The sequence below is a fragment of the Anas acuta genome, chromosome 3 (genome assembly GCF_963932015.1).
Source record: "Anas acuta chromosome 3, bAnaAcu1.1, whole genome shotgun sequence".
Lineage (NCBI taxonomy): Eukaryota > Metazoa > Chordata > Aves > Anseriformes > Anatidae > Anas > Anas acuta.
The window spans coordinates 77,361,335-77,389,309 of record NC_088981.1 but is presented as its reverse complement, the minus strand read 5'-3'; the positions used below and the strand labels follow the sequence as shown (position 1 = coordinate 77,389,309).

At 37.9% G+C, this 27,975-nt stretch overlaps 1 protein-coding gene across 7 annotated transcripts in view; it reads left to right on the top strand.

Moving 5' to 3' along the window:
- Positions 1-27,975, top strand: part of FUT9 (fucosyltransferase 9) — a 146,145-nt gene that overhangs the window by 34,058 nt on the left and 84,112 nt on the right. For 3 of the 7 annotated variants that reach the window (XM_068677911.1, XM_068677908.1, XM_068677912.1), the window contains exon 2: positions 686-1,163. Coding sequence is in view for 1 of the 7 variants with exons in the window: in XM_068677907.1 (XP_068534008.1) it covers positions 2,247-2,385 (139 nt within the window). In the remaining 6 variants the exon portion in view is untranslated. The other 4 variants (XM_068677913.1, XM_068677914.1, XM_068677910.1 and 1 more) reach the window with 4 other exon arrangements.

Sequence of the window (27,975 nt, the reverse complement as noted above, 5' to 3'; positions counted from 1 at the left end):
AAAAAAAAAAAAAAAAAAAAAAAAAAAAAAAGCTATAGTAAAAGCTATAGTAAAAAAAATGTCTTAAGTATACTTAAAGCCTGTGATATCTATATTAAAAAAAAATAATAATAATAATTAACCAGATGTCAGTGAGACTCACACAAAATTCTTGAATTCTTGCTCAAAAATGTTATCTATACAGAGTCCAAATCCCCAGTTTACCTTCACTTTCCTGACTGGCCACTAACATTTCTTTTAATGGCTTGTAGCCCTTACTGGAGAAAGCAGAAAGGAGATGGGACCCAATACAAGGGAAATAACAGAAATCTGTAAGCTAATGGGGTGCTCAAACCTAATCCCAGGACGGAGACCAAAGAAGAGAAAAGCCCTGAAAAGCCAATTTGTTAGGAATTTCCTTGTGAGCAGCAATGAAACATTGAGCCTTACTCCTGCTGGCTTTACAAATGTCCACATTCGGACCTAGGAGTTTCATGGTGTTCTGTTTTGCCCACTGCATCTGCTGGTTACATGGCTTGGTTTGAGCTTACAGAGATCAGACGACATGCCCTAGACAGGGACTGTAACCTGATGTCTAGCACATATTTTTGCTAATAGCTACAGAGCAGCAAAAACAAGTATCTGTATCTCTCAACAGTTTTATGGAAAAGATGTGCATATTGGTAATTATCCTTTTTTTCCCCAGAGAGTTCTTACTAGCATGAAAGAACAGTGGCACTCAGGAATACCTTCATGCCAGCAGTGAGCTCACAGTGGTTTAAACCAGTTCGACCGTGGTTATAGAAATATTCGTGCTGTCTTCGGTGAACTTTGGGTCAGGCCTCTCTTTGGAATAAACCTGTTAGAGGAACAGACCAATTCCCTGAGCGACTGTAGCCCTTACAGCAAATCAGCAGTTTGAAATGTGGAGCAGCGTGGAAATCTACCCAATCTCTCTCTTCCCCGGCTTCACAAGTGGGAGCTGTTGATACCTGCATAGCTGTTGGTACAAGGCAGAGCGGAAGAGCATAGTAAGTTAATAATCTACAAGCAATTCAGAAACGTCGAGGGCAGAGGCACTGACACTGGGGAATCATATGTCTGCACCAAACGTCTAGTCGCTTGTTTACTTGGAGGGCGGATGAAAAAAGGACTGATGAACCTCTGAAACAACTCCTTGGCAGGTAAGGCTACTGATGTACTCTCATAGAGAGTGCCATGCTCTCATCATCACTGTATCCTTTCCCCGAACATACTTGCAGCAGTTTATCAACATTATGTAATGCAGGGACAGTTGAGAACAAGGGTAAAGAGTTGATGGCCAGCTTTTAGTACGCTGGTTTATTTGGCAGGCTTGATTGACAGTTCTCACGTTCACACAACGCATTTTGAGCTGCTGTTTCTTTTATTTCTGATGTCAAAATAATTATTCCTGATCCTAAATAAACACCTGGGAAGTCCTCTAGGTTTCAGGAGCAGGCTCGAAAGACGGTTTTTAAGAACTACTCCAGCGTGCGGTTTATTTCTCGTTCGGTGATTACCGTACTCTGTACGTTTCCCTCTTGTTTACCGCCTTTTCTCCTGCCACGGCACGGTTTTGTGTTCTCCTGCCGGGTGGGAAAAATAAAAGACAGAACGGGGAAGAGCGCGACGGGCAAGACCTGTGCGCTTCTTCCCCCGGGGGCTGCGGGGAGCGAGGGGGGCACCGGGGACCCCCTGCCCTTCAGAGGAGCGGGGCGCCCTTCCCGGGGGCGCGCCGCGGGGACGCGCAGGCGGAGCGGCAGCGCGCCCGCGCCCGCCGCGGTCCCGGGGGGCTCCGGAGCCCCCCCTGCGGCGGAGGGAGGGGGACAGTGGGGGGAGACGGCGGCTCCCCGGCCCGGGGGAGAGGAGGGACGGAGGGACGGAAGGAGATGGCTGGGCGAGGGAGGGATGGAAGGATAACGGGCGGAGGGATGGAGAGATGGGAAGATGGAGGGGCGAGGGATGGAGGGACGTGGGGTGGAGGGCTGAGGGCCGGGGGTCTGAGCAGATGAGGGCTGCGGGGCGGAGGGCTGCGGGGCTGAGGGCCGGGAGGGCTGCGGGGCTGAGGGGGACAGACGGCTGCAGGAACGTGCGCCCGCCTTTCCCCGCTGCTCCCCCTCCGCTGCGCGCCCCCGCGCCGCTCTCCGCCTCCCCTCCCGCCGCCGCCGCGCGTGCCCGCGCCCGGGGCTGACTCTCCCTCGCATCCTCCTCCGGCGGCGGCGGCGGCGGCGGCGGCAGCGCCGGGGATGGGCAGCGAGAGCGCGCCCAGGAGCAGCCCGGGCCCCGCCGCTCCCCCCTGCTCCCGCGCCCGCTGCTGCTCCTGCCCCGCCGCCCCCCGCGCCCCGGGGGCAGCGCCGCGATACCCGCAGCCCCCGCCTCGGACGGGTGAGTCACCGGGCCCCGGCCCCCCCGCACAGCACCACCATCACCCCAGAAAAGCACCTGCCGTGCTTTCACCCCCCCATCCATCCCCAGCCTCCCCCGCCGACCATCCCGGAGTGGCCCCGGGCATGAGCGCTGGGGGATTTGAGGAGGGTGCGGGGGGAGGCACTGCGCTCCGCCTGCCCCTGCCCCCGGGGAACTGGGGGGTCCCGGCCCCCGGTTTCTGCCCTCCCCGGGGGGGTGGAAGGAGCGGCGGGGGTGGCCCCGGGGCTGCGCGGGAGCTGCGGGGGAAGGGGCTGGCGCCCTGCTGCCCCTCCCGCTGCCCCTTCCCACGGAGGTCTCTCTCTCTCTGTGTCACAGACAGACGGACACCCGCACGCACAGACACCCCGACAGCCCCGCTCCCAAGCTCCGGGGCCAGAAGCCCCCTCGTCCCCGCACACACCCGCACGCCCTCCGCAGCCCCCCAATGCCCGGGGCAGCCCGGGGGAGGGTTCAGCGCCTTAACTTTTGCGAGGGACCATTTTAATGTGCTGGTGGCACACACACACACACACACACACGCACACGCACACGACACCCGACCCAGCTGAGCACAGCTGGCTGCCTCCCCCGAGTGGCACCCCCGGGGTGCCGGGCCCTGAGATGCTCCGCGATGCTCTAGGGAGAGCCCTTCGGGCAGAACTCGGCTCTGGGATGGACTTTTCTACCCCTCCTGCCCCAGCAAACAAATAAATAAGTATAGGGTCGGAGGGGATGGGGAGAAGAAGTCTGTGCTTGTTTGGCTTTCGCTGCTCTGGAGTGGAGAGTGCAAATGTTGAAGATGCTGGGACTGAAAAGCCTTTTTCTGGTTTTATGTGTCATGATGCACACGGTTGGTTGTAGGTAGTGTAGTAGCTATCTGTATCCCAATAGTTCCCTGCCAAAAGGGTTGTTATGGCAGCAGCGCTTCCCCCTTTTATTTAACATCTCTGGCTCAGAGTAATGCTAAAGACCTGGAAACTGCCTTAACAAAACCAATAATAATAAGAAGAAGAAACCTCTTGCCTCTTTGCCAAATAGCCAACAAGTATGAATATAGGATTCAAAGTAAATCTTCACTTCTTTCTCCAGAAGCTGGTGCTGTGATAACACTTAGGACTGAAGGAGTCTGGGGGGAAACATCTTTTATTTTTTTCCCATAATTCCTGTTTTTTGTTAAATTTTTGCTGGAATTTTTGATTTATTTTTTTTTTAAGTGTTTCACTTATATATATATTTTTTTCCTAGCATTCTGTCTCAGTTACAGAGAACTCCTTAGTCCTGCACTGCCCTGGGTAAAGAGATTAAAGCAATTCCACATACAAGTACTAAAGGGAAAGGTTGTATTTCTGTAGATGTAGCTTTCTGGCATAGTTTACAGGATGGTGAGTTTTTGTCTGCAATAAAGAGAGGAAAGCTTGTGAGACTCATCAGAAAGCTTTCATCACACCTTAACTGCCACGGCTGGTGGCAGCCTGAAACAACAAGATTTAAAGGTTATTATGGAAATAAGTTCTTCTGTCACTGGTCATGATCAGCCTGTTCCCAGTCAGACCACAAATAGTTGTAAGAGAAATGCTCTGATTTTGATTTCTGTTTAATCAGTAGTGTTTTCCAGAAACAGTGTTTAAACCACGCAGCCTTTGATTAGGACTGCTGCTAAAAACACATGAAATTAAATAGGGAAAGGGTTACATTATCTCTCAGTTTTTACTCTGCAACTATATAGTTACCATTTGTTATATCCAGCTGGAGTTTGCCTGAGTAGAGGTTGAGCAGTGAATGATAAGGATGGCAGGATTTTGTCCTGGAAGCTCTTGCATTTTTATTTCGGGCAGAATATTTACAGACCAATATTGATACTGCAGAATGAAATGTTATTGAATTGTGATATCTTGTTTTCAATTGTACATTTTGAAATAAGTTTTGCTTATCAGTAGGAAAGCAACATGAGTGTGGAACTGTTCATTTAAGAATGAAAAAATGCTATCCCAGTAGGATTCATGTGTTGAAGCAGACTAGGTGCAGGTTAAATAGGTGAACTAAAATGACATAGTGTAAGTGATACGTAACTAATTTTCATTGCTTATAATGAAAACAGGCAATCTTGTCATCTTCAAATTGGAATAGAGACATGTTAGAAGGGAGGTGAAGAACAGCACTGTATGTCTTTAATGACAAACTGAACTCTTGAATAAACCTCAGAAATTCTGGAGAGAATACAAATACATTTCTTGATATAACTGTGGTCATGATTCTGATCTCAATTAAATCAGTATGAGATTCTCCACAGACACAGGTGTGAGCTGAATCAAAGACATTTCTGCTAACCATTTTGAAGGAACCAGGATGTGAAAAGATCATTTGTATTTTTCCCCATCACTGTAGCTGGAAGGATTTATTTTATGTCTGGTATGGAATATTCCAAGCTTTACCCTTCTGAGCTGTAGTCAATCCTATAGTTCTTACAAGCCCAGACAGCTCAGCTGAAATAATTCTTGCGAGAAATAATAAAGCATGTATAGCTATGGACTGTTCTTCTAGGCCTTACTGGTTAAAAAATTGTAATGTTTGATGGTAAAAGGGCTCGACTTTGAATGACATTTTCATATCTGATACCAGTAAAATTTCATTTTAGGCTGTGGAAATAACGTGTTTCTTAAAATGGAACATTATTTGTTTTATGGTTCTGATATGAAAGAGCTAGCTGAATCTAGTCAAGCGGGAGAGCAGATGTTTCTAACTTTAGTGATTTAAAAAATAAGTGTAAATTGTAATGAAGTAAAAACAGATTTGGTCACTCTGTGAAGGGTTACAGCTGAAGTTATTTATGCAAATGAACAAACAGATTGCACTTGTTTAACATTAGACAGAGGAACAAAACCAAAAATAGAACAAAAACAAAAGCTGGTAGTACCCAGTCAGTCATTGTAGTAGTCATTTACACACAGCATATACCCCAAAAGACTGTTGCAAAAACTGCCCCAAAGGTTCCAGCTTCAAAGGTATGACTTGAAGAATGGGAGTCCAATGGAAAATGTCCCAGTGACTTCAGTAACCACTTGTATCTGGAGAATATTGTTAGCAAAGGGTTTGGTAAAGATAATCCAATGAAATACCACAAGGATTCTGACAATTGCTAAAACATCCTCAGTTAGGAGGAGGTCCTGGCTTCACGGAAGCTGAATTGGAATCTTGCCATTGATATCACTGGGGCCAAAATGTCATCCGGAGAATTATGTTTCAAATGACTTTTGAAATACGTTGTGTGTTATATGTAATCTAGTTTTAATTTGTGTGATATTCTATTAAAATGAGGTTACCTTTGCCAAGCTTGAGTTATTAATTAGTTATTAGCGATCATTTTCCCTTTCCTTTTACATTTTTTTAAATGTCAGTTTTTCAGAAATGGCAAGAAATACAAAATAGTCTTCCTGTAAGAGTGCACTCATAAGCTGAATAATTCAAAACCTGTACTGTCATTGTGCAATCAAATTTTTAATATGATGCTGTCAAAGTCATAAAATAAGAAAATCAAATGTGACATCATAGAAGACAATGTATATAGCTGACATGACATCTGGATGTTTTAATATCCCTGCTTTATATTTAGTGGTTAATGAAGATAGACTTTTCTTCCTCTCCTCTGAGGAAGTTCCTAATACCACATATTAAATGTTCAGGAAAAAAAAAAAAAGTATATATTTTCTTAAAAAGAGATACACTTCTTGTGAAGAAAAGTCCCTTATGTAAAGGAAATGAATTAATGAAGGAGACAATTTAAAGTCTTCACTGGGAAACACAGAGCTGAGATAATTTATAACTGGGGAGGAAAAGTATTGTCAGATGGGTTTTTGAGAATATGGTAGATATGAGCTTTACAAAGGACAACTTAACTATTTCTACATATGTATGTACCTCTGCATAAAATAAATAAATAAATAAAATAATATAAAATAAAATGAGACTGATGCACTCAACCCCCTCAAAAAAGAGTCATTTTTCTCTCTCTCTCTCTTTTTTTTTTCCTATTGTTTTTCCTCCTAAATTAAATTCATTTAATTCTAATGAAAAGGTGCCAGACGGCAGAAATAGAAAATGACACTGTTTGTGCCCTGCATTTGTGAAGCACAGAGAGCAGCAATGCCACGCAGAGTTACCACCTTGTGCTGCCGCCTCAGCTCTGCTTTGCTGGATGGGGTACTTGATATTGCTATAAGAGGTCAATCTCCTGAGGAAATTTGCCTGGAAATGGATCAGAAGTGGGATTTTATTTGTCAGTCTTGGCCTCTGCCATCTTCAAAGAAATCAGACCCAGATGTGTCTTCATAGGTGCTGGCCAGATCCTGTGAGGAGCTCAGCATCCTCAGCACCGTTTATAAAAGTGCTGAGTGCTTTCCAAGATCCTTTAAGAAATTGAGTGAAATAACCAGTTCATTTCACGCAGCCCACAAACCAGCTTTCAAACCACAATGATTTTCCATCACTACTTCATGTTGGCTGTATTTGAATCAGTGAACTAGAGGTGAAAGGCTCCAAAAATGTGATTACCAGTCCCCTGAGACATTTAGTTCTTCAAGGATATCTTACTGGAAGTACGTGCTCATATTTCACAAACTGGAGAAGAGTGAAATGAATTAATAACACTTTTATATTATTATTATTAAAAAAAAAAAAAAAAAGCTTTCACACCATTTATTTTAATTATGTAGAGAAACTGTTAATGCTGTCAGATATTTTGTTCTGGAAAGAAAACAATCCATGAGCAAAGAGCTTCATTTCTTTACAAGATAATGCTACATTTCTTGATCTGACAATAGACAATGTATTACCATGTTATACATTATAGACATGTTTATAGACAACAGACATGTTTAACCATGTATCCATAGCTGGCTAAATTAAAATAGTCCAATTCTAATACCTTTTCCCCTGTAACTTCTAATACCCAACAGCACAAAATGTCAGAAAACAAATTAATAAATAAATACAATTTGATTCTTTTTAATAGATATTTATACATAATGGTTTGCTTTGTATAAATTAAACCTACAACTCTTGTAAAAAAAAAAAAAAAAAAAAAAAAAGGAAAGAAAAAAAAACACTATTGTAATAGTACAACCCAAACTTATTATGTATGTAAAGCTTCTGAACTAAAAGAATCCACCGGCTGACCAGCTGAACACTAACAAATATACTTTTGTATATTTTAGTGATAATCCAGCTGTTAAAAGCTTTGTTCTTTCCTGTAGATGTCTTCTTCCATGTACTTTATCCAGGATAAACTATAACTAGCAGTTTCAAACTGATAAAATGTGTTAGAATTGAAAGTGCAGAAAAACCTGTTTTCCTATTTCAGTGTTAGAATGGAAAGGCAGAGATCTATACAATTCAAACTTTGAAGGACACAAAGATGTAAAGCATATACTTCAAAACTATTTATTTCATTCATTTAACAAATGAGTGTTGGGTTTTATTTAAACACGGAATGTGTTTGTAAATTTTGTATTTATTTAGGGCCTTTCTCACAGTTTCATTTACCTAATAAAAAATCTAGAAAATATATATATTTTTTTGTATTTTAGTTGTATATTGACTTCTGTCCCAAAGCATCTTTAAAACATTAGGCACCATTTCTCATATTGAAATGCACAAGTTGAAAATCTGAACAAAGGACAGATGTGGACTTCTTTGTGATTAGCAATAAATGGTATCAAATTTTACATAAAGCTTATCTTGATTGCTGATTAATGTTCTTTAATGGTTAAGTGAGTGATGCTCAAATATTCTTTAAGAAAATAACTAAAACGCATAATTATAGTCCAAGATAAATTACAATTATTTAATACATGGTGTCTTTCTTCCTGATTTGAACTATGGTTAAAGTTGGTGATTGAAAACAGTTTGACTGAAATCTGCCAATTCTTATGATAAAGTCAACACTAACATCTTGTTTACATTTTTGTCTTTACATTTCATAGAATCATAGAATCATTAAGGTTGGAAAAGACCTCCAAGATCATCTGGTCCAACCATCACCCTACTACCAATGTCACCCACTAAACCATGTCCAACCTTTCCTTAAACACCCCCAGGGATGGTGACACCACCATCTCCCTGGGCAACCCGTTCCAATGCCTGAGTGCTCTTTCTGAGAAGAAATGGCTCCTAATTTCCAACCTAAACCTTCCCTGGTACAACTTGAGGTTATTCCCTCTAGTCCTATCACTAGCTGCCTGTGAGAAGAGGCTAACCCCCAGCTTCCCACAACTTCCTTTCAGGTAGGTGTAAAAATTTCCCCACAATTCCTCCTGCAGTTTTTTTTTGTTTTGTTTTTAAATCCACTTTTTTCCACTCTAGATAGAGACACCAGGTAGGAGTTCCAAATTTTTAAATAGCTTCTAAATTATTAAGCAGCCTCAACTCTGTGTATTTTGAAGGGCTACCTTCAGATGAGTCACCACATCTCAGGAAGTCAGGTACTAACAGTAGTACCCAGAGCAGATTACTAACTGAGGACAGATGGATGCAGGTGGAATGTAGACCTTGCCAGACACCATGGGGTGAAGGAAGCTCATAAAGTGTCAAATCTAGTTCTCTCTGCTTATCAGGATGACATTTCAGAGCTTATTGAAATGACAAATGTTGTGTCCTTTTGAAATAAAAGATACAAATTTAGAAGTCCTCAAAAAATGAAGTCTTTCCTCCAAATTGTTTCAGATAGACTGAACTCTTCAAGCCAGGCTTTTAAAATATTATAATATACATCTCAACAAATCAGAAATCATTTGAATATCTTATTAGATTTTCTTTCAAATCAAGACTTCAGCAAAATTAGTCCAAATTCATAGATCGCTGTGATACCTGTTGAACAGCATATTCTGACAGAATAGGATTTCAGTGAATTTTCTACAGTGGCTTTAACTACAAAGGAAGAAAGGCCTTCCTTAAAGTTAGGGTTATGCCAAATGAAGGCATCAATCAATCATTTATATGTACGCCAATTTCTGTGAATGCAAATATTCCAATAAATCGGCTGATTGTGTAAAACATGTTAGTCCTATGATAAGCACTCTGACTTTAACAGACTTTGTCAGAATTGAGTCCTTGCTACTCTTCGCCAAAGCAGGGGAAGTCTTGGCTTAGAGGGAGAGAGTTATGGAAAATCATAAACTTTTGAAATTAAGGAATCGAAAAAGGAAATACTTTACAGTCACTAACACTGAATATTACATTTAAATGGAATGGGACAACATCCAACTACACTTAGAAAGCATTCAAGTTGTTATTATTATTGCCTGTGTTTTTATGTTTGGAATCAAATTTGTCAGCTACACAGCCAAGGCTATCAACCTAGGCTATCCTGATTTTACGATTTATTTAATCTGGCAATACAAAATGTTCACAAACTAACTGCTTAAGACTATTATTCAGCAGTTCTAAATACCCATAGTGTAAAGGCCAATGTTTAAGTATAACGAAGTAAGCTTGCTCTGAAACAAATGCTAATTGGTTTCTTGCAAACTATCAAACTTTAAAAAGAGTTTTTAAACAATACTGAATGCAGAATGGAAATGTGATAATATCCAATGAATGCCATTTTAGAGCATAACAAACTTGCTAATTCTAGAACTTGTAATAATTAAGAGTTTTAACATTTGCCATAACCACCTCCGCTAAGAGACAACTGACGTCCCTACATGATACATTATCACTTAGATTAGGGTTGTTAGTGAGGAACTCAATGAAGGAGCCAAACTGCACTTCCCAAAGATCTACGCAACTCCCCCACGGCTATCCACTGGCCACCCTTGTTCACAGCATGCATGGAAAGAAAAGGAATAATCATCTGCCTCTCCAGTGAGGCTTCCCAGGGGACACAAAATAACATTTAAAATCTGTTGGAGTTAGAGTGTTCATAACTAGACAAAGTTTATGTCCTTCAGGCCTCATTTAGGGGAAGAGTCTTCTTTCCAAAGGTGTCCTAGGGTGGGCAAGTGCAACGACAGGAGAGCATTCATATTGCTAAAACACAACAAACATAAATATTGACTATAATAAGTAAATCTGTTTTTTAGCTCTTTGCATGAGAATTTCTTTTGTGTGGAAAGTCTATTTTGTGCAAAGTGCTATGCAAAGCCTTGTGTAGCAAGTGATGCTAATGGTCAATGGGAAGGAATTCCATATTGATTGCACACTGGAGCTCAGCACAGCACTGCTGTGAAATATGGGACCAGGATTTTTACACAGTTGACAATAATCAGCATAAGACTGGGAGTAATTTAATTTCATGCAATCAATGAAACAATTAGGAAAATGGTTTGTATGTGTATGTGCGTATAAGCTGCAGTATGAATGAGTTGTGCAATTCAGTAAAAGGAAAGTAGTTGACCAAAACCTGTGAAGTACATCAGCAAATAACTTAAGAAGATACCAGCAAGTCATAGTTTTTTCACATTTATAAGACGTGATTACAAAATATGGAGAGAAATGTCTGTCTTAGAAATGCAGCCTGAAACTGGGAGGCTACCTATTACTAAAATAAGTTGCTTCATCCCACAACATCTCGACACTTTCAAATAGCCCTACATCAGACATCACATTATCATATTCCTCTTGATCTTGTTATAAGTCAAAATAGAGTAGCTGTGAAGACCACCCGCTTTTCAAATAATGATTTAGTGACCTACTATATGTATAAAGTTTATCACTGAGGAATAAGTTCTGTTTTCTTTAACAGTTAAGATGCAAAAGGAAAAACATGTTATGATTCTGTTGCACATTGAGTAATGAAGCACTTGGCTAGATGAAAATACCACTTTGTGGGAAATTTTACAATTTTACAATTTACTACCCTGAAAAGAACAAAACCAAAAGTTGATATGTTCTACAGATTAAGAATTTATTTTTTCTGGTCAGTAATTTTACTTGTAGGATAATCTAGTGGTGGATAAATTCGGAAGACTGATTTTGATAAAATCAAAGTAATTTGTTGTTTTAAATGTTAAAAATACACAGCAGTCACTTATTCAAAACATGTTTTCTTGAAATTGACATTATTCCAAGAGATGTTTTGATGTAAAAAAACCTTCATTCTCCCCTGGAAAAAAAATAAATAAAATAAAATAAAATAAAATAAAATAAAAAAATAAAATAAAATAAAATAAAATAAAATAAAATAAAATAAAATAAAATAAAATAAAATAAAATAAAATAAAATAAAATAAAATAAATCATGCAGCTCTGATCTCCAGAAAAGAATATGATATCCTATTGGATGTTACAAGGAAGATCTGCAGCTTTCTGTATTAAGTTTTATATAGAGAACAGTCTAAACTACTGAATAGTATCACTGTGTCTAAATGTATTTTTTTTTAAGTAAATATATTTACTGGTATAGGAATATATATATATACATACACACACACACACACACAGAAGCATATATACTCCTATTCTTCCTGGTCCAGAGTAGCAGCTGAGCTCCTCATGCATCCTGCTTAGTTAAAAACCTCTTCCCTGAAAGTGAGCTTTTTATTTATTTTTTCCATAATAGAGCAATTTCTTGGTTTAGATTTATGGATTTATTTCTTTTCTTGAACTTTCTTGGATTGGCCTAATTTGTACTCCTTTTTGCTCTCATCACTATGCAGATAATATTTGTTCCTTTCACTGGGTTGTTGAATAAGTCATTTTGATGTTTGTGCCCCATTTTTGTAAGTGGCTAATGCTGTGTAATGGTTATGGATTATCTGTAGTTTTCAGGTAAGTAGAAGAAATTACTCCAGAATTTTGCCTCTGTGAAGGTCAGAGATGCAAAGCCGGAAATGCAAGCCAAGGCACTAGGTTCCCAGTCCACAGCTGCAGCCATGCCTCTTTCTATACTACTAATTTTTTTAGCACATATTTTCCTCAAAATATACAGAATTCTTCTGAAGGGAAGGTAATATGTGATAATCACAAACACTTTCAGCAGCAAATGGAAAAAGGCTGGCATAGACTTGAGAGAATTGTCAATGATCAGTCAAGATAGTAAAATTCTCTACCTACTGAAATAGAAATATATATATTTCTAAATATTTTTTTCAATCTATTGTTTCAAAATAGCATTTTCTCCTGCTTCACTCCCACTTGTATTCCTTTTCAGTCTGTTCCCTTTCTTCCTGCCGCTGTTTCCTTTATGCCTCAGATTCATTTCATTTCAGATCAGAATTTCCTTTTTTTTTTTTTTTCCCCTTTACATGGATTCCCAAATTGTCACTTCTTAATTATATAAAAGCCATTTTATTCAACCCAGGAAAAAATAAAAAAATAAAAAAAAAATTGAAGTTTTCACTAACAGCTACCTGTGATGATTGAGGGCAAAATTCACACACAGAGTTATGACTAAATACATTAAAGGTTTTAGGCAACAAAAAACATGACTTGGGTGTATTTGTCTGTGTTAGCAAGTAATTCTGCACAACAGGAGCAGACCAGTAGATCAAAGCAGCTGGTGCTGAGGTCCCTTTATTTAAAATATGTGATCAACGCTTTTTACCATGGACTAGATTTAGTTTGTTGTCTTGAACCAAATGTTACTACCTTGTACATAGTCTGAGGCTGTTCAAAGGACTGATTAGCTCAGATCCATTTGTCCCCTCTGCAGGACAAAGTACATCTGGTACAGGCTGTAAGCAGAGCTTCCAATTTAGTTTCCTTCAAAAGAAGTCTAGTTCCTGCACACCAAGACTGCTCTGGAAACCAAACCAATGTATGGTAATTGGGATGCACTACAAAACAACACTACTTCTCCCAGCCAAATGGCAGCATAGTCTTTTAGTCTCTGAACAGCACAATCCACCATCACCTTGCCCTGGAGTTGCCTTTTGCTAGCTCAGTTTTCAGTCTTAAAGTTCTATTTGTCTATGTCCCAAGTATCACCTTAAGTCTTCTGAAGATCAAAGTTAAAGGACTTGCATAAATCTTCTATTATGTGATTGTATGGACTAAGTACTGCAACCAGGAACCCATTCCTTGGGCAATTGCTTTGGATAGTGGGCTAAAGAGTCATTCATCATGTGGGCAAATAAATATTTAGTATTTAAATATTCTGACCATGTAGTGGCATCATTCCTACAGGTGTGACAAATGTCTTATCTCAGAATAATCTCTGGGAGCAGCAGGTTGCAGTGCCAGAAAAGGCAGCTGGCAGAACTGAACCCAGTCTGCGGACAGTTTTGACAACAAATCTTATCAGTTTTATTAGCAGAGCACCACCATCACCTTTCCTTTTATTTTAAAATAAAATAATTTCCATTTATTTTTTGTCTTCCATTCAGTTTCTAAAGGAGAGAAAAAAAAAAAAAAAAAAAAAGAAAGAAAGTATTTTATATCTACTTTGCTAGAAGGATCTGAATAATATATGGATGGATATGCATACTTCCTTAAAACCTTAAGCGGGATGCTTAACTTCTGCCTTGGTAGAATTTAAAACAGGCTTTGTGACCTGTATTGTCCTCTGTATCATAATGTCTGGTCAGTGTCCTAACTTCACATAGCTATCTGTTCTGTGTGTGGGGTGCCCACAGCCCAGCCTGTTCCACCTGACTTCCTGGGGGACTGTGTACAACTTAAATAGGAACGCTTTATGTGATGTGTCATCAAGACACCAAAAGTGAAGTAATGAATTGCTCTGTCTTTTAATACCCAGACTTCTTGGATTCAGCCATCAGGCATTGCAACATTTATTGCAACACAGTACTTGTCAGTTAAAGACTCATTTCTCTGCCCTGAATCAGGCTTCACATGGAAAGCATGGGAGATAGGTGAGTAAGAGCAGGATTCAGTGAAATCAGCAAGCTGAGCGTCAGAAGGAAATACAATGGGACAGTAATACACATACAACCTACACCTTAAAGGATCTACTTTCAGCACTGAGCAAGCACCTACTTACTGAAAGTAAGCACGTACACCAGACCTGCCTTTTCTACAAAATAATTAAAACATGCTGCTAATTGATACCCAAGTATCCAGTAATTAGAGGATTTACCATTTGGGTGGATGACCTTTTAAAAACGTCCCCATGTGTCTGAACTGGAAAAAATACTTCACTCACAGACACTTTCAGGTCAGAAATGTGCCCTTACTACTGACTGAATGGTTATTTTGGGATGAAGTGAGTGACTTTCTCCTTTTGAAACTTTGCCAATTTGCATAATTGATTAAAGAGGTAATGGAGGAAGAATTTAAATCTGACACTCTTCTTTCACAGAAGAGTGGACTAATGTTGCTCTGTGGACTCAATTGCTGCTCTTGTGAGGGAGTTTGTGTTCAGAGTCTGGGCAGGGTCAGGGCTTGAGGATTTGTTGTGTAAGCACCACAGTGCTTTGAGATGCTAGGCTGCAGCTGCATGAGGGCTGAAAAGCATTAGTGGTGCCTTAGCACTGAATTTAGCATTTGACCAAAGCACCAACTAAGCCCCTTGATAAGTTTTACCTTTATAGTTCATTTAAAAAAACAGAGTGTTAAAACGAGGTTTTGGAACTACAGAGAACTACTAATAATAGAAACCTTCAGTGAATTTAATGGTCTATAAAAAGCACTTAGTTGCTAGTTTGGAAACTGAAGATCTCTGTTCTTGCATATAATAGATATAGTGCAGTGAGCAATAACATAGCTTTCTCATAGTCCTTCATCACTTTGCCTCCATTTGTTGTTATAAGATATTAAAGTCTATAGCCAAGGCACAGAATAAGCTAATGTCGAAGGGAAGAGAAGAATATATTAGTTCAGGGAATTATGCATTGGATGAAAGTAAGTATCTATCATTTTCTTATAGACAGTCATTTTTGATGGGCTATTTAATAAAAAACAAATATCTTTACCAGTCCTTTGTCTCTTTTCTTATTTAAGATTTTAAAGTCTTCATGGTAGACACTTTTCCAGTAGCCTTAAAAGCTGTTGTGTACTAACATGATAGCTCAACATAATCTAATCTAGTTTTTACACTTTATTTTACAAAGCAAACCTTTACATAGGTTTCTGCAACACTTTAAAAAAAAAAAAAAAAAAAAAAAAACACCTTTCTGAAGTCCTTAAAAATCTGATTTATTCATACTTCCTAATGCTCCTTGAGCAATTATCAAATTGTAGATATTATTTTAGTGAAAGCCCTAATACTTGTGATAAATCTTCTCTGGTAAAGATTATGGGAAAGAACTAGCCATTGAAATTTATTATTTTCTGTTTAGACCAAAACCTTTCTGAAGCAGGAGTAAGTTGACAAGAGCATTAGAGTATCACAGGTAATAATGTAGTCAGTGCCTGCAAATCTGTTTCGGTTGGTAGGCTGTCTTTCCCTGTTTTTATGACTTCCTCTAACCTCAAAAGAGTGTTTTCAAGGAAAAATTTTATCTAAATTATAATGAGTGGGAAATGTCTCTTTAACTATAACATAGAATTTCATTGTTGCATATATTATTCCTTTCAGATGATTAGCCTGCAGTTTTTTGATAGACCAATTTTGGCCTGGAATCTTCCTAGATTTACAGTCCAGTTACTAGAATATATCTATTCCATAGTCTCTTAATCTTACAAATCATTATTGGGTTTATGTCTCTTTCAGAGTTCTGGAAAACTGGCTTTCCCCTCTGACACATAGATATGCCAGAACTATCATCAGTTCCTGCTAGAATCAAATCCTCAGCTACTGATCAGTTATGCATGAATATACCTGGGAAAACCCACTTTAAATATTTGCATTTTGAAATCCCCAAATTTTCTTGAAAGGCAGTGAGTGAAGCTAAGAAATGTGCCCTTGACTGTGAAGCATTTAACTAATTTATAACTCAGCCTAGTCTTTTATGTAAAGCCACCAAAATTTTAAGTCTAAATACAGATATGATAATGTCTTTCAATTTCTATATTTATTATCTTCTTTTTGGTCACTTATAATTTGCATCTTTGACTCTCATTTTTTTTCTGTACTTTCCCTCTTCTTTAGCAGTATTTTATCACTCAGTCATGATTCTACTTGTAATCAACTATAATCAACCCAAAATTGTGAAGAGGTGCCTGAAGAGGTTAAAAATGTATTCATGAATGGCCCTCATTTCACCTCACTTTAGCCACCAAAAGCAAGCTAACCTTCAGAGTTTCCTCTGCAGTTAAGAGAGGGAAAGACATTTCCAGAGAGCAATACATTGTGCTTTCTGGACCTCTCTCTTAGAATGGGAGGAATTACCCCGTGAAAGTACTTGTTCCTCCCTCTGACTATAAGGGAGTTTCTGTGAGCGCTATGGAGAGTATGTCTTTCTCTTTTAAGATGCAATTTAATTATTTAAGACCATCAATTATTTTTATATAGGACTTTCATTTCCAAGGCCATCACCTGCGGCTGACTTGGGCTATCTCTAGACAGTAGGAATGGAGCCAAAAGAGCTTGCTGTACTCCCCTTGTATTTAGGAAAGCTGAGGAGTATGGTACAGAGAGATTTCAGCTAGCAGCACATAAGCCATTGTGGGGCTAGAAGCAGCACAGCTGTGTTCCTGTGACACTGCACACTGAGCTAAGAAACTCTGCTGAAACCAGCTTAATTCACTGGCACAGTACCTCAATTTTCTTTAAATTTGTTTATTGCAAATAGATAAGTAGATATTCTATGTATTCATTTTTCTTCCAGTTAACCCGTCTCCCAGTTTACTAGGTTTTGAACAAATCATTACAAAAATTTAGCAAGTTTAGGGACATTCTGTACAAGTCATTTTCTGTTACAGAATATATGCTCCCTTAGAAGCAGTACAATCATTCATTTTGTCCTACCATTTCTGTATGTATGCACATCTATATTAAGCCAATGGAGGAAAATGTGAGAACATCCTGATACTCAGCTCTGGAGTAGGGCTTATAGTAATGCAACTTAATTTAATTACAGAAAAGTCCTCTCATCCATTTCTGTGAATGAATATAAACTAGATGCTAATAGATGACTGCATACCATCAATTAGTGCTAAAACTAAAGGATGCATGACCTAAATTTGTCAATAGATGTCCACAATAGTATTCCAAATAAGATCTTCTGAAGGTGTTCATGACATACCAATATTTATTTTTAGAACTGCAAGGCTATGAAGAATAAAACTGCAATCTTCTTGGAAAGCCTGCAAAGCAAGCCTGACTTTCTGTGCCATTGTTATCATTTTGCCATCTGAATGGATGCCATTTAAATTAGACTCTGAAATATTAGAGCTACATAGCGTGTTGTCAGAGGGAGTGTTTTGACTAGGTAGAGTTAAATTTGGTCTTTGCCAAAGGATGGGTACATGAGGATGGGACTGTTTCCCATTTTGGTTTACTACTCTTTTACACTAGGGTTACTCTCTGTTGTTTAACCTAGAAGTCCTTTTGGTTTAGGAAGTTACTACAATCTCTCTGAAAGGAAGTACTAATTTAATCAGATAGAGGGCTCAACTTGTTTTATCATTGTTAAATGCTTGGAGGGAATAGCTAGCGCCCCCTCCTGTGAAATGTCAGAAAATTTTCTCCTTTCCTAACTTCCAATTGCTGATTATGGAGACAATAGATCTGTCTTTGTCTCCCTGGAGTAGAGAGTTGACCTCAGTTCTTCAATATACACAAGTTCCTTACTGGCCTTTTGGGCTGAATGTAACAAGACACACAAAAGAGGAACTAAAATCAGTTTTATAGCAGTGATATCTTTAAATTCACTACACTCTTACAGATTCAGTATTTAATCTTCCCTACTATGTAGGGGCACAGGAAAGGGCTGTTGATGCCTAATTTCATTATTTTATGATATATGCCCTGTTTTGTTTTGTTTTGTTTTTTCCTCTCCCTCTTAATGCGTCAACTTAGAAAATTACAGTATTGCATGAAAAACTCAAATGCCATGAGACAGAAAAAGTAAAAGCTGGGAACATAAGTATTACATTTGTTATGCAAAATCCTTCTAAGCATACTAAATATTATTGTTTCTTAGTTCTGTTAGCAAACAGATACTATTTAAATTATTTAAATTAGATTAGATGTTTTAGCCTGAAACAAATGATAGGAAATTATATGAGGAGTTATATGTGAGCAGTTGAACTTCTGGATCATAGAAGTTATAACTTCCATCTGTCAATAGGGGTAATGTAGGTAGGTGGAGGTAAGTCATATCTGTAACCAGAACTGTAGGATGAGATTGTTTCCAAATGATAAGTTTATAGATATCATGAGTGTAGGACACAGCTTCAAAATACCTCACCCCCAGAAATAAACAACAACAAAAACCAGCAAGGTTGAAGCATATTTTAAAAGCTTCCTCATTCTTTTATTTTTAAGTAAAATAATTTTTGAGCCTGTCTTGTACAGCTTGAGTTACCATTTTTGAGCTCTTTTGGCAGTTCTACAGAACAATCTTTACCACTGGGGTAGTAAAGATGGAGCCTGGAGAGTGACAATGATTTTGAGTGAGTGCAGTGAAGTTGGACAAATTTGTGCTTCAGAAAGGAGGTAGAAAACTTTTCTATTTTATACATACTCTTTGTCATATAATTTGACAAATATCCAATTATTTTTTCTCTCCCCTTTTGAGAACCATGAAATTGTGCAGAAAAAAAAAAAAATTTTTGGCTTATAGAAGTTTTATTTCTTGTGATAAAACAAAACAAGACCAGTAGAAATAAAACCTTCTACACAGAATAGTTTTAATGGGCTAGCTGTTAAAAAAAAAAAATATATATATATATTTTTTAGATATAACTTGAATTATGTTAACCTTGGTAAATCTTAATCCCAATTTCCCTTCTGTACTTTGATGGACATATGTACTTAGGCAGATAGTACTATTGACAACAGTGTGTGTAATCCTACTCATCACTAGGATTATAAATCAGGGGCAGTAAAGAAAGCAAAATTGGGTCTTGAGCCAAATTCAGTATGGAAACCTCTGATGCTCTAATTATAATCTTTTGTAAAGTAGTATTTTTCTTAACTGTTCATTTTGCTTCATAGCTAAAGTTAAGCCTTACACTTGGATCTTTACTGAGTCTATGTGTCTTTCTGTTATGAGATGGGGTGTGGGGAACTGGTCATGCTAACTCATTATGTTTTGATGCTGCGAGCTGCAGCTTTCCCAGAGCAGCTGCTTTTTCTGACAGACATAATGCTCTACACTGGGTCTTTGATTTTCTGCATATTTTACTTGCTCATTAGGTCTTGCTCTTTGTATATAGCTGCTTCATTCATAGTATTTATTCTACTGTATGTTCCCAGATGGTCAAGTATTTTCATCTGTGTTTTCTATTTTGCTTTTGCAGAAGTTGCTGAAAGTTTCGATAAACATCAGTGGAGGCAGGTTGAAATTATAACTTAAGAAAATAACAGGAGAAAGGAGTATGAATCACTGGGTGCTCAATTGTAACAAAAATAGCTGGGGGGGGGGGGGGGGGAGTAGAATAGTAGGGATGTATACTTTTCTACTGCAGTTTTGAGAGCAAAAAGAGTATTATGAGGAGCTAAAGGTCTGCACATGAGCACATTCCACTTACTGGAAATTGTCCCTCTGACTATCACTTTCACTTGGAAAATACTCAAGTCTCTGGCTGTGTACTGCCAACATTCATTCATCCCATATGGACAGAGAAGGTTTTGTTTTAAATCTTGTGTATCTGATGATTTCTTGCTTTCACAGGAGAGGTTTTTGTTTGAGTTTTCCTTAGGAGAAAAAAAGTTGTAGCATTTCTATGACTTACATTTCATGTTTACTAGGTCATCTCTTTTATCATTAATCACAATGGATTATCTGAGTTCTAGCCTTGTGTGTTTTTTACCGTTTTTGGAACTTGTCATTGCATAAGCATCTACATTTTGTTAAATTACTACCAACACTGTGCTGTAACAATTTAACTATATTATTCACTTGATATTTTAGAAAATTATAACTTTTTTTTTCTTTTTTTTTTTTTTTTTCTGGGAATAACACCCACAAGCAGTAATCATTTTGATTGTAAAATGTATGCCTATATTACATTTCAGGCCATAGTATTCTAAAGTCTTATGGATCAGTGAAATTCAGGAATTCATTTCTTTCTGATATTTGCAGGAAAACATTTGGGTTGTTGGTTTTTTGTTCACTTTATTGGACTTTAGGTCACACTGTGATTTTATGTGTTCTGTTGATGCCTCATAGGCTCTGGTTTGCAGGCCTTGTTGTTGGGCAAACAGATCTTCAAAACAGAAAATCTCAATTCATTTAATGGGATGCTTGACAAGTATGTAGCCCAACTCTGTATTCTCTACAAGACTCAAAGATTGCTGTGGTCATGTCCTGTTATATCTATTGAAGGTCTTTATGCAAATAAATATAGATTTTAGCTAGCTTTCACAATTTTACTTATGCTTCAAGACTGAGAAAGTCTTGAGTTACTGTTCTGTTGCCAGCCAATCTTTACAAGTTGCCACTGTATGAGATTCAGAAGAATTATGGTGGAGATCAGACATCAGAGTAACTGAGCGAATATTCAGTTTCAATATGTATTTTGAAAGATACCGTCTTCCTAAATGCTAGTTTTGTTTTGCAGTTAACATGATTTTGCTTTAGGCTTCAGCAAATAGTATTGTGGGAAGAGAATTTTGCTTTGTACTCTTCTGTTATTTCAGTTTAAAGATCCTTGCAGGCACCAGTGTCAAGCCTCCAGGAAATACCTTCACAGGGTCTTTCCCATTGCTCTGTGTAACTCAGTGCCTTATGGAAAGTCAGGGTATCATGGATATATTGGGGCATCCGGAGAAAGACACAGTCCTTACTGTCCTGAAGTTCTGCTACTCCCTGCTGTTTTGAAGCTGGTAATGGTGGGTCACAGCAACCAGCACTCACAGCTCCTCTGAATGCCCTCTGGGCCTATCTGTAGACGCCCACCATCTTAGGAACTGTCATGAGGAACTCAACACAGAGATGAAAAGAGAAGTTTTAACATTACTGTCCTTCACTAACACCCTACCAGGCTCCCAAAATAGTCTTGGAAGGTGCAGGATAATAGAGCTGCTTATTCACAGAGCCTGCAGAGCCGACCCTTGTAAATATGCATGTTTTCAAAGGGAGTGGAAAGTCCCCTGTAACACCTGTCCCCAGGAAACATTGATCATCATTTGCTTTCTAAGCTATTTTCTAATGAAGGAAACACTTTTTTTTTTTTTTTTTTTTTTTCCACAAAACAAAAGAAGGCCCATTCCTAATCCCTAGCCAAAATATTCCACAATTAACATTTGTCTGTTTGCTGTATTCTGTTTAAGAAGCTTTAAATGTTGTTTTCATTGTGATTTGATTTCTGTGTTTTATAACCTTGGTATAGTTATCAGTCCATTTTTTAACTTGCCAAGTCTTGGTAAAAGTGATAAATTTCAGTCCTTGGAAAATATGATTATTTTCATGACTATGTAATGATGTGTTCTTTGGATTAAAATGTATTTTTTCTTTGTATAGATATATAGTAAGTGTTAAATGAAACTAAATTATGCTGGATATAGATAAATTTATTCTAAATAATGTGAAATTTTTCACACAGAAGTAGATCTCAATACTAGTTTTAGAAAATTGCTGAGGTATGGTCAACATAATCAACATAATAAATTTAGTATCAGCACTTCAAATTTATTCTGGTTTTGATTCTCACTGTCTCTTTACAGCAACAATTATTTTTATTTATGTAATGAAGTATTTAAACTCAGTTCAGTACATACTTTTGCAGGTAATACTAAAACCTCTTGCTGTGATACTAAATGTAAGTTGTCTGTTTTCTCAGTGAAATTAGTGCACTAATAATTAAGAACACATTTTTAACTCTAACTTTAGAAGTTTCTTGCTTAAATAAACAGAGTAATTAAAATATATATATTTAAAAAAAAAAAGGAAGGGGAGGGAAGGGAAGATTTACTGAGTTTTGAATGGAGATAGCTTATGTTGCTGTTCGCACAGGTAGTTTGTGAGGGGATTTAGCTTTTTGATGTTTTTATTTTTTTGCTTGTTTGTGTTTTGCAAGGAACAGACTTTGTTTAAAGTCTAAATAAACTCTTAGACAAACAAAGATTTAAACATACAAGTTTAAGATATGACTTTTCATTTTTCAGTGCTTTGTAGTTCATCTGTAAAACCTAAAATTTTACTGTAGTTGAATGGTTATGAATTTGTCTGCTCAGCCATTTTCTCAGGAAAGTAACATTTTCCTGTGAAACAGCCTACTTGAGGTTTGGTTTGTCTATTTTTTTAAGAATATTGAAAGAAACTAGCTTGGTGAATGACAGCTTTATGTCCAAGAGGATTTGTTTCCTTTTGATGACAGATTTTTATCAATAAGAATTTACAGTGAACTTATCATTCAAATTGGATAATTTAATAATCTGTCAAAGTTGTGCTAAGATGCAGGGATAAAAAGGTTGTGCTTTTTTTTGTTTGTTTGTTTTGGTGGGGGTATTTTTACTGACTAAGAAAAATGGCAGCATGTAACAGATTGAGAATATTAATTCAAATAAGGGACTTAATGAAAACAATTGTAGACTGAAGAAATGAAAACAAACAGTATTAGCAAATAATAAATGTTGTAGACTGTAAAATGAAATTGTTGATGACACAATGGCAGAATTACCAAAATCATTTCTAAATAAGTTTTAAGTTAGAGAAATAGAGATTCCACTAGCAAAGGAAAGTAGATCTATTAAAAATAAATAAATCGATCTAGTAACATAAATTCTATGGGATGAATGATTTATGAAGAGATACACACCATGTACCTTGCTTATATAGCCCTATTTCTGAGGTATAGAAGTGCAACTGTCTCTCAGGTTCAAGCAAATACCTCCTTCTGAGGGCAGTCACATAATAAGTCGTAGAAAAGACTGAGCTGGACCATGCTTGAGAAAAAAGGAAGCCAGTGGCTGGCAGCAGAAGTGGTCATGTTGATTTTTATCTATTTATTTATTTATTTATTTATTTATTTATTTTTATGGCAGATTCACCCAAGCTACCTTATTGAATGAGGGAAATCCACTTTCCTTTGCCCTTCCCACTTCTTGAATATCCCATGGGATATTCTCATTTGTTCCATCCCTTTAGCTGTCTGTTAAAGTATTGTTCAGCAAAGAGAGTGATATACATGTAATCAAGAATAAGTAAAAGACAGTTTTACTCTATATTTAAGATAGGATAGTCAGATAAAAAGAGGAAACCCTGGCTTCTGCTCCAGGGGATGCTTATTTTATATTTAATCATTAAGCAAGATGAAATAGATTGTTCTCAATTCTACTTATGGAAGTACTACTGTCAGTGAAGGAATAAAAATGACACGAAAGGCATTACATTCCCAAAGAAAGCCAAAGGTCAGTCTTCCCTTCCTCTGTTCCAACATTTGACACATACTCCACTTATCAGAAATATGCTAGACAGCATTGCAGGATGTTTATGAGATGACACTTACAAATATCAAATGATGAGTAGATGCTAGTTACCTCCCTATAGATTCTTGTTCCTCTTATTCAATGGGGAAAAAAAAAAAAAAAACAAAAAAAACCAAAAAAAAACAAACAACAACAACAACAAAAAAAACTCTTTTATGCTAAAGATATTATGTTAACTACTTTTTATGTTATTTTTATTTTTATTCATTTTCATTAGCAGGGAATGGAACTAAAATTGCACAGATAAAGTTAAGTAAGAAGAGATAGTCCTCTCTCAGATCAAATTTTGAAACTGTTCATTCTTAGATTTGAGTATCATCATTGTCAGCTAATAATTCTTGAGTCCCATTCGAGAGCACTGAGGGAACATTAGACTGGCTATAGACATGGGCATAGGAAGGAAATCTCCTGACAAAGAGATCCTGATTAACCCTGACAGATTTCATCCTTCAGGTCCTTGCAACAGCATCTAAATGTGAACGACTAATGGTGTCCAAACAAATTAATGAATAATAATAACAAAAAAAATGTCTGCTAGTGCTATTTAATGCCATATATAATTTCTTTTTAATACTTAATGAACAGATGAATTAGCTCAAGTTGGAGACTGTGTTTGGAGATTGAATTAGGCAACATGGTAATTCCTCAATCTTGATTTATTACCAAAGACACATTATTATTTTTTTTTTTCATCCCAATTTCAGTTTTGATGGCATTCTTATTAGCAGGGAATGATCTATTTACTGACCCTTCTGTGATTACGGTGTTTTCAGTATTCACTGTACCTTTTTTTTTTTTTCCTTTTTTTAAATGAAGGTAGCATTAAAAGTTAAGAACTATTATTGCATCATGTAGCCTGACCTATGTTATTATTTATTGTTTGATATTCAGCTTCATAATCTCCTACCTATAAAGGGTCAATGTTAGTGTTGTTAACTGATCACTCTTGCTTTCAGCTTGGGAAATCTGAGGTGCTGTTACTGCATTCAGTTTTGCTCTGTTTTGCAGCCCCTGGCTGACAATAGGTAAAGCTTTTCCCATTCCCAAGAAACCAAGTACCTCATGTGAATAGCTTGTTTGTACAAGCTTCCTTTGTCTGAGGTCTTCTCACTCAGCAGAATCAACGCTATAATAAAAATGTCAGTTTAGTTTTTAGTATGAAATGCTTGACTTTTTTTAACAAGAGAGGAACACTCAATGTTGAAGCAGTCATGAAAGAAAAACTCTTTTCATGACCACTAGAATAAGTGGACAGGGACAGTGAGGCAGAAAGCAAAGACTGAGAAACTGGCTTTCCTCCAAAACAAGAAAAAGCTACATTTTAGGACATAATTGAATGATTTGGTATTCCTTTGAAGAATTAACACAGCATAATCTTTTTAAACGAATAAAAACTAAATATATGATAATCCCACTACATATATATATATATATATATATAAAAAAAAATGAATGTTTGAAGTGTTAATGGATGAATTTACAAATATTTTAGATGAGGAAAACAAGTGACAATACAACTGCTGTCTGGGTTTAAAACTACAAACACACACAGGCCCAATTATCTACAATGAAGTAGTGTGAGAAAAACAAAGGAAATGAGAAAACTTTAAAAAAAAAATAACATCTTGTCAGCATACTGACTTCTCTGCTTGCTTAATAGAAAAGGGTGTTATCACTTTTATTTCCTTTGAGGATAGCGAAGAAGCTATTATAGTGCAGAATCCCTTGTGCCTATGAGAAGAGAGCTGAAAATAGATTGAAAAACGTGTGGGAAAAGCAGGCATAATCAAAACTAGTTACTCTACAGAAACATTTCATTTTTTTTATATCCCAGCTAATGATACATTTTACACATTTTTCTGTTTACCTAAAGAAGCTGCTAATCGTATTCTATGTAAGCACAGAAAGGAAACTGAATTATGGCTAGTTTGCAGAGAACTCAAATTCAATAATTGCTACATAAAGCATGCTTAAGCAAAGATATTCAAACCCAATAAAAAGGGGCATTCCTATAAATACAAACAGTGTCTAATTAACAGAGAATCATAGCTGAATATGTGACATACCCTGAAGGTTAAGTAGTGTTTTATGTGCCTGGAAACAGGCGTGGGAGGCAAAAAATAAGATCTATTCATCAAGTGAAACTTGTCAATAACAACCTCACAAAGGCCACAACTTTCATCATCTTTATAACTGATGGCTGCATAACATAGGATAATACAAAACACATCTCCTGGGGATGGAGGTTTGTGGTTAGGAGAGGTGGATGAGGCTATCAAGTGACTTGCAGTATTTATTTCATTCTAAACATGATTTTTTGTCCTTTTCACGAGCACAGCCACATGCACCCACATACCAGAAGTCTGTGCTAGACTGCCTAGACTGGAGAAGGACAAGGTCAAAACATGTTTTGGGGATGATAGGAACCAAAAAGGGAATTTGACTCTGACTCACCAGAGAAGCAGACATTCCTCTGCTGATGATTTGGTCTTTTTACAGCAAGAAGTATACTGAATAATATACTGTAATACTGAAGTATTACTTGAAGAAGTATTTAGCAGGGAATGACAATGGGAAGGATTGGGAGAGGAAGAAATAATGAAAAGGAACACATACACACAAATACAAACTCACTGTTTCTAACTCAACCTTCTTATTCTTTCTCATTCTGTGACATGATCACAGAATCACAAAACACTTGACGTTCGAAGAGACCTCTGGAGGTCATCTAGTCCAAGCCCCTTGCTCAAGCAGGGACACCTAGAGCAGGTTGCCCAGGACCATGTCCATATAGCTCCAAGGAGGGAGACTCCACAACCACATTGGGCAACCTGTTCCAGGGCTCAGTCACCTGCACAGTATAGAAGTGCTTCCTGATGTTTAGAGGGAACCCCTGTGTTCTAGTTTTGCCCATTGCCTCTTTTGCTGGTGCTGGGCACCAATGAAAAGAGCCTGGTTCTGTCTTTATTGCATTCTCCCTTCAGGTATTATATACACCTTTATAAGAGCTTTTCTGAGCCTTTTCCTTTCCAGGCTCTACAGTTCTGTCTCTCTCAGCTTCTCATAGAAGTGTTCCAGCCCCTTGATCTTCTTGGTGGCTCTTTGCAGGGGCTTGCTGATGATGTCAAACAGACCTACTGTTTGCCTCGATTTTTTTTTGTGTTATTGCCTGGGATGATTAGACAACCCAGGTGTCTTCACCCTCTCCTTCCAGCCCTTTTAAAAGCTTTGTTATCCTCCTCTGGCTGATTTCAAGTATCTTAATACCCTTTTAATATTGTGGAGACCAGAACTGTACAATATAACCAAGGTGAGGCCACACCAATGCTCTCTAGCAGGAGAATCACCTCTTTTGACCTCTTTTTTGGCTGTGGTGTGTTTAAATGCATTCCAAAATACAGTTTGCCCTCCTGGCTGCCAGGTCACAACACTGACTCAGGTTAAGCCTGCTGTCAGCTATCACCCCCAGATCCCTTTCTGATGAGGTGCTCTCCAGCCATTCATCTCCCAGTCTGTGCCTATGTCCAACATTACTGTGTACCAGGTGAAGAAGCCAGCATTTTCCTTTGCTGAGTTTCATGCCACTGATGGTCAACACTTCAGTCTATCTGGATCCCTCTGCAAGGCCTCTCATCCCTCCAGTACCTAACAGTACCTCCCAGTTTACTATCATCAGCAAACTTGCTGAGACTCATTCCACTCCTGCATCCAGATTATTGATAAAAATGTTGAACAGAACTAACCCTAGAATTGATGTCTGGGGAACACTGTTAGTGACTGGCTGACAGCTAGATATAGCCCCATTCACTACAACCCTTTGAGCTCTATCATTGAGCCAACACATCATCCAGTGTAGCATGGACCTGTTTATCTCATAGTTGGACAATTTGTTCAGGATACCATAAGGAATGGCATCAAAGGTCAAAAATATATATATACATGTATATTACATATATATTATATATACATGTATATTACATCCCTTGCCTTCCCGTCATCCAACAAACAGGTGGCATTATCATAGAAGGTGATCAAATTACTAAGGCAGGATTTTCCCTTCATGAACCTATGTTGACTGTGCTTGATAACAGCTTTGTTCTTCAGGTAGCTTTCAGTAGCTTACATAATGTTCTCAATAC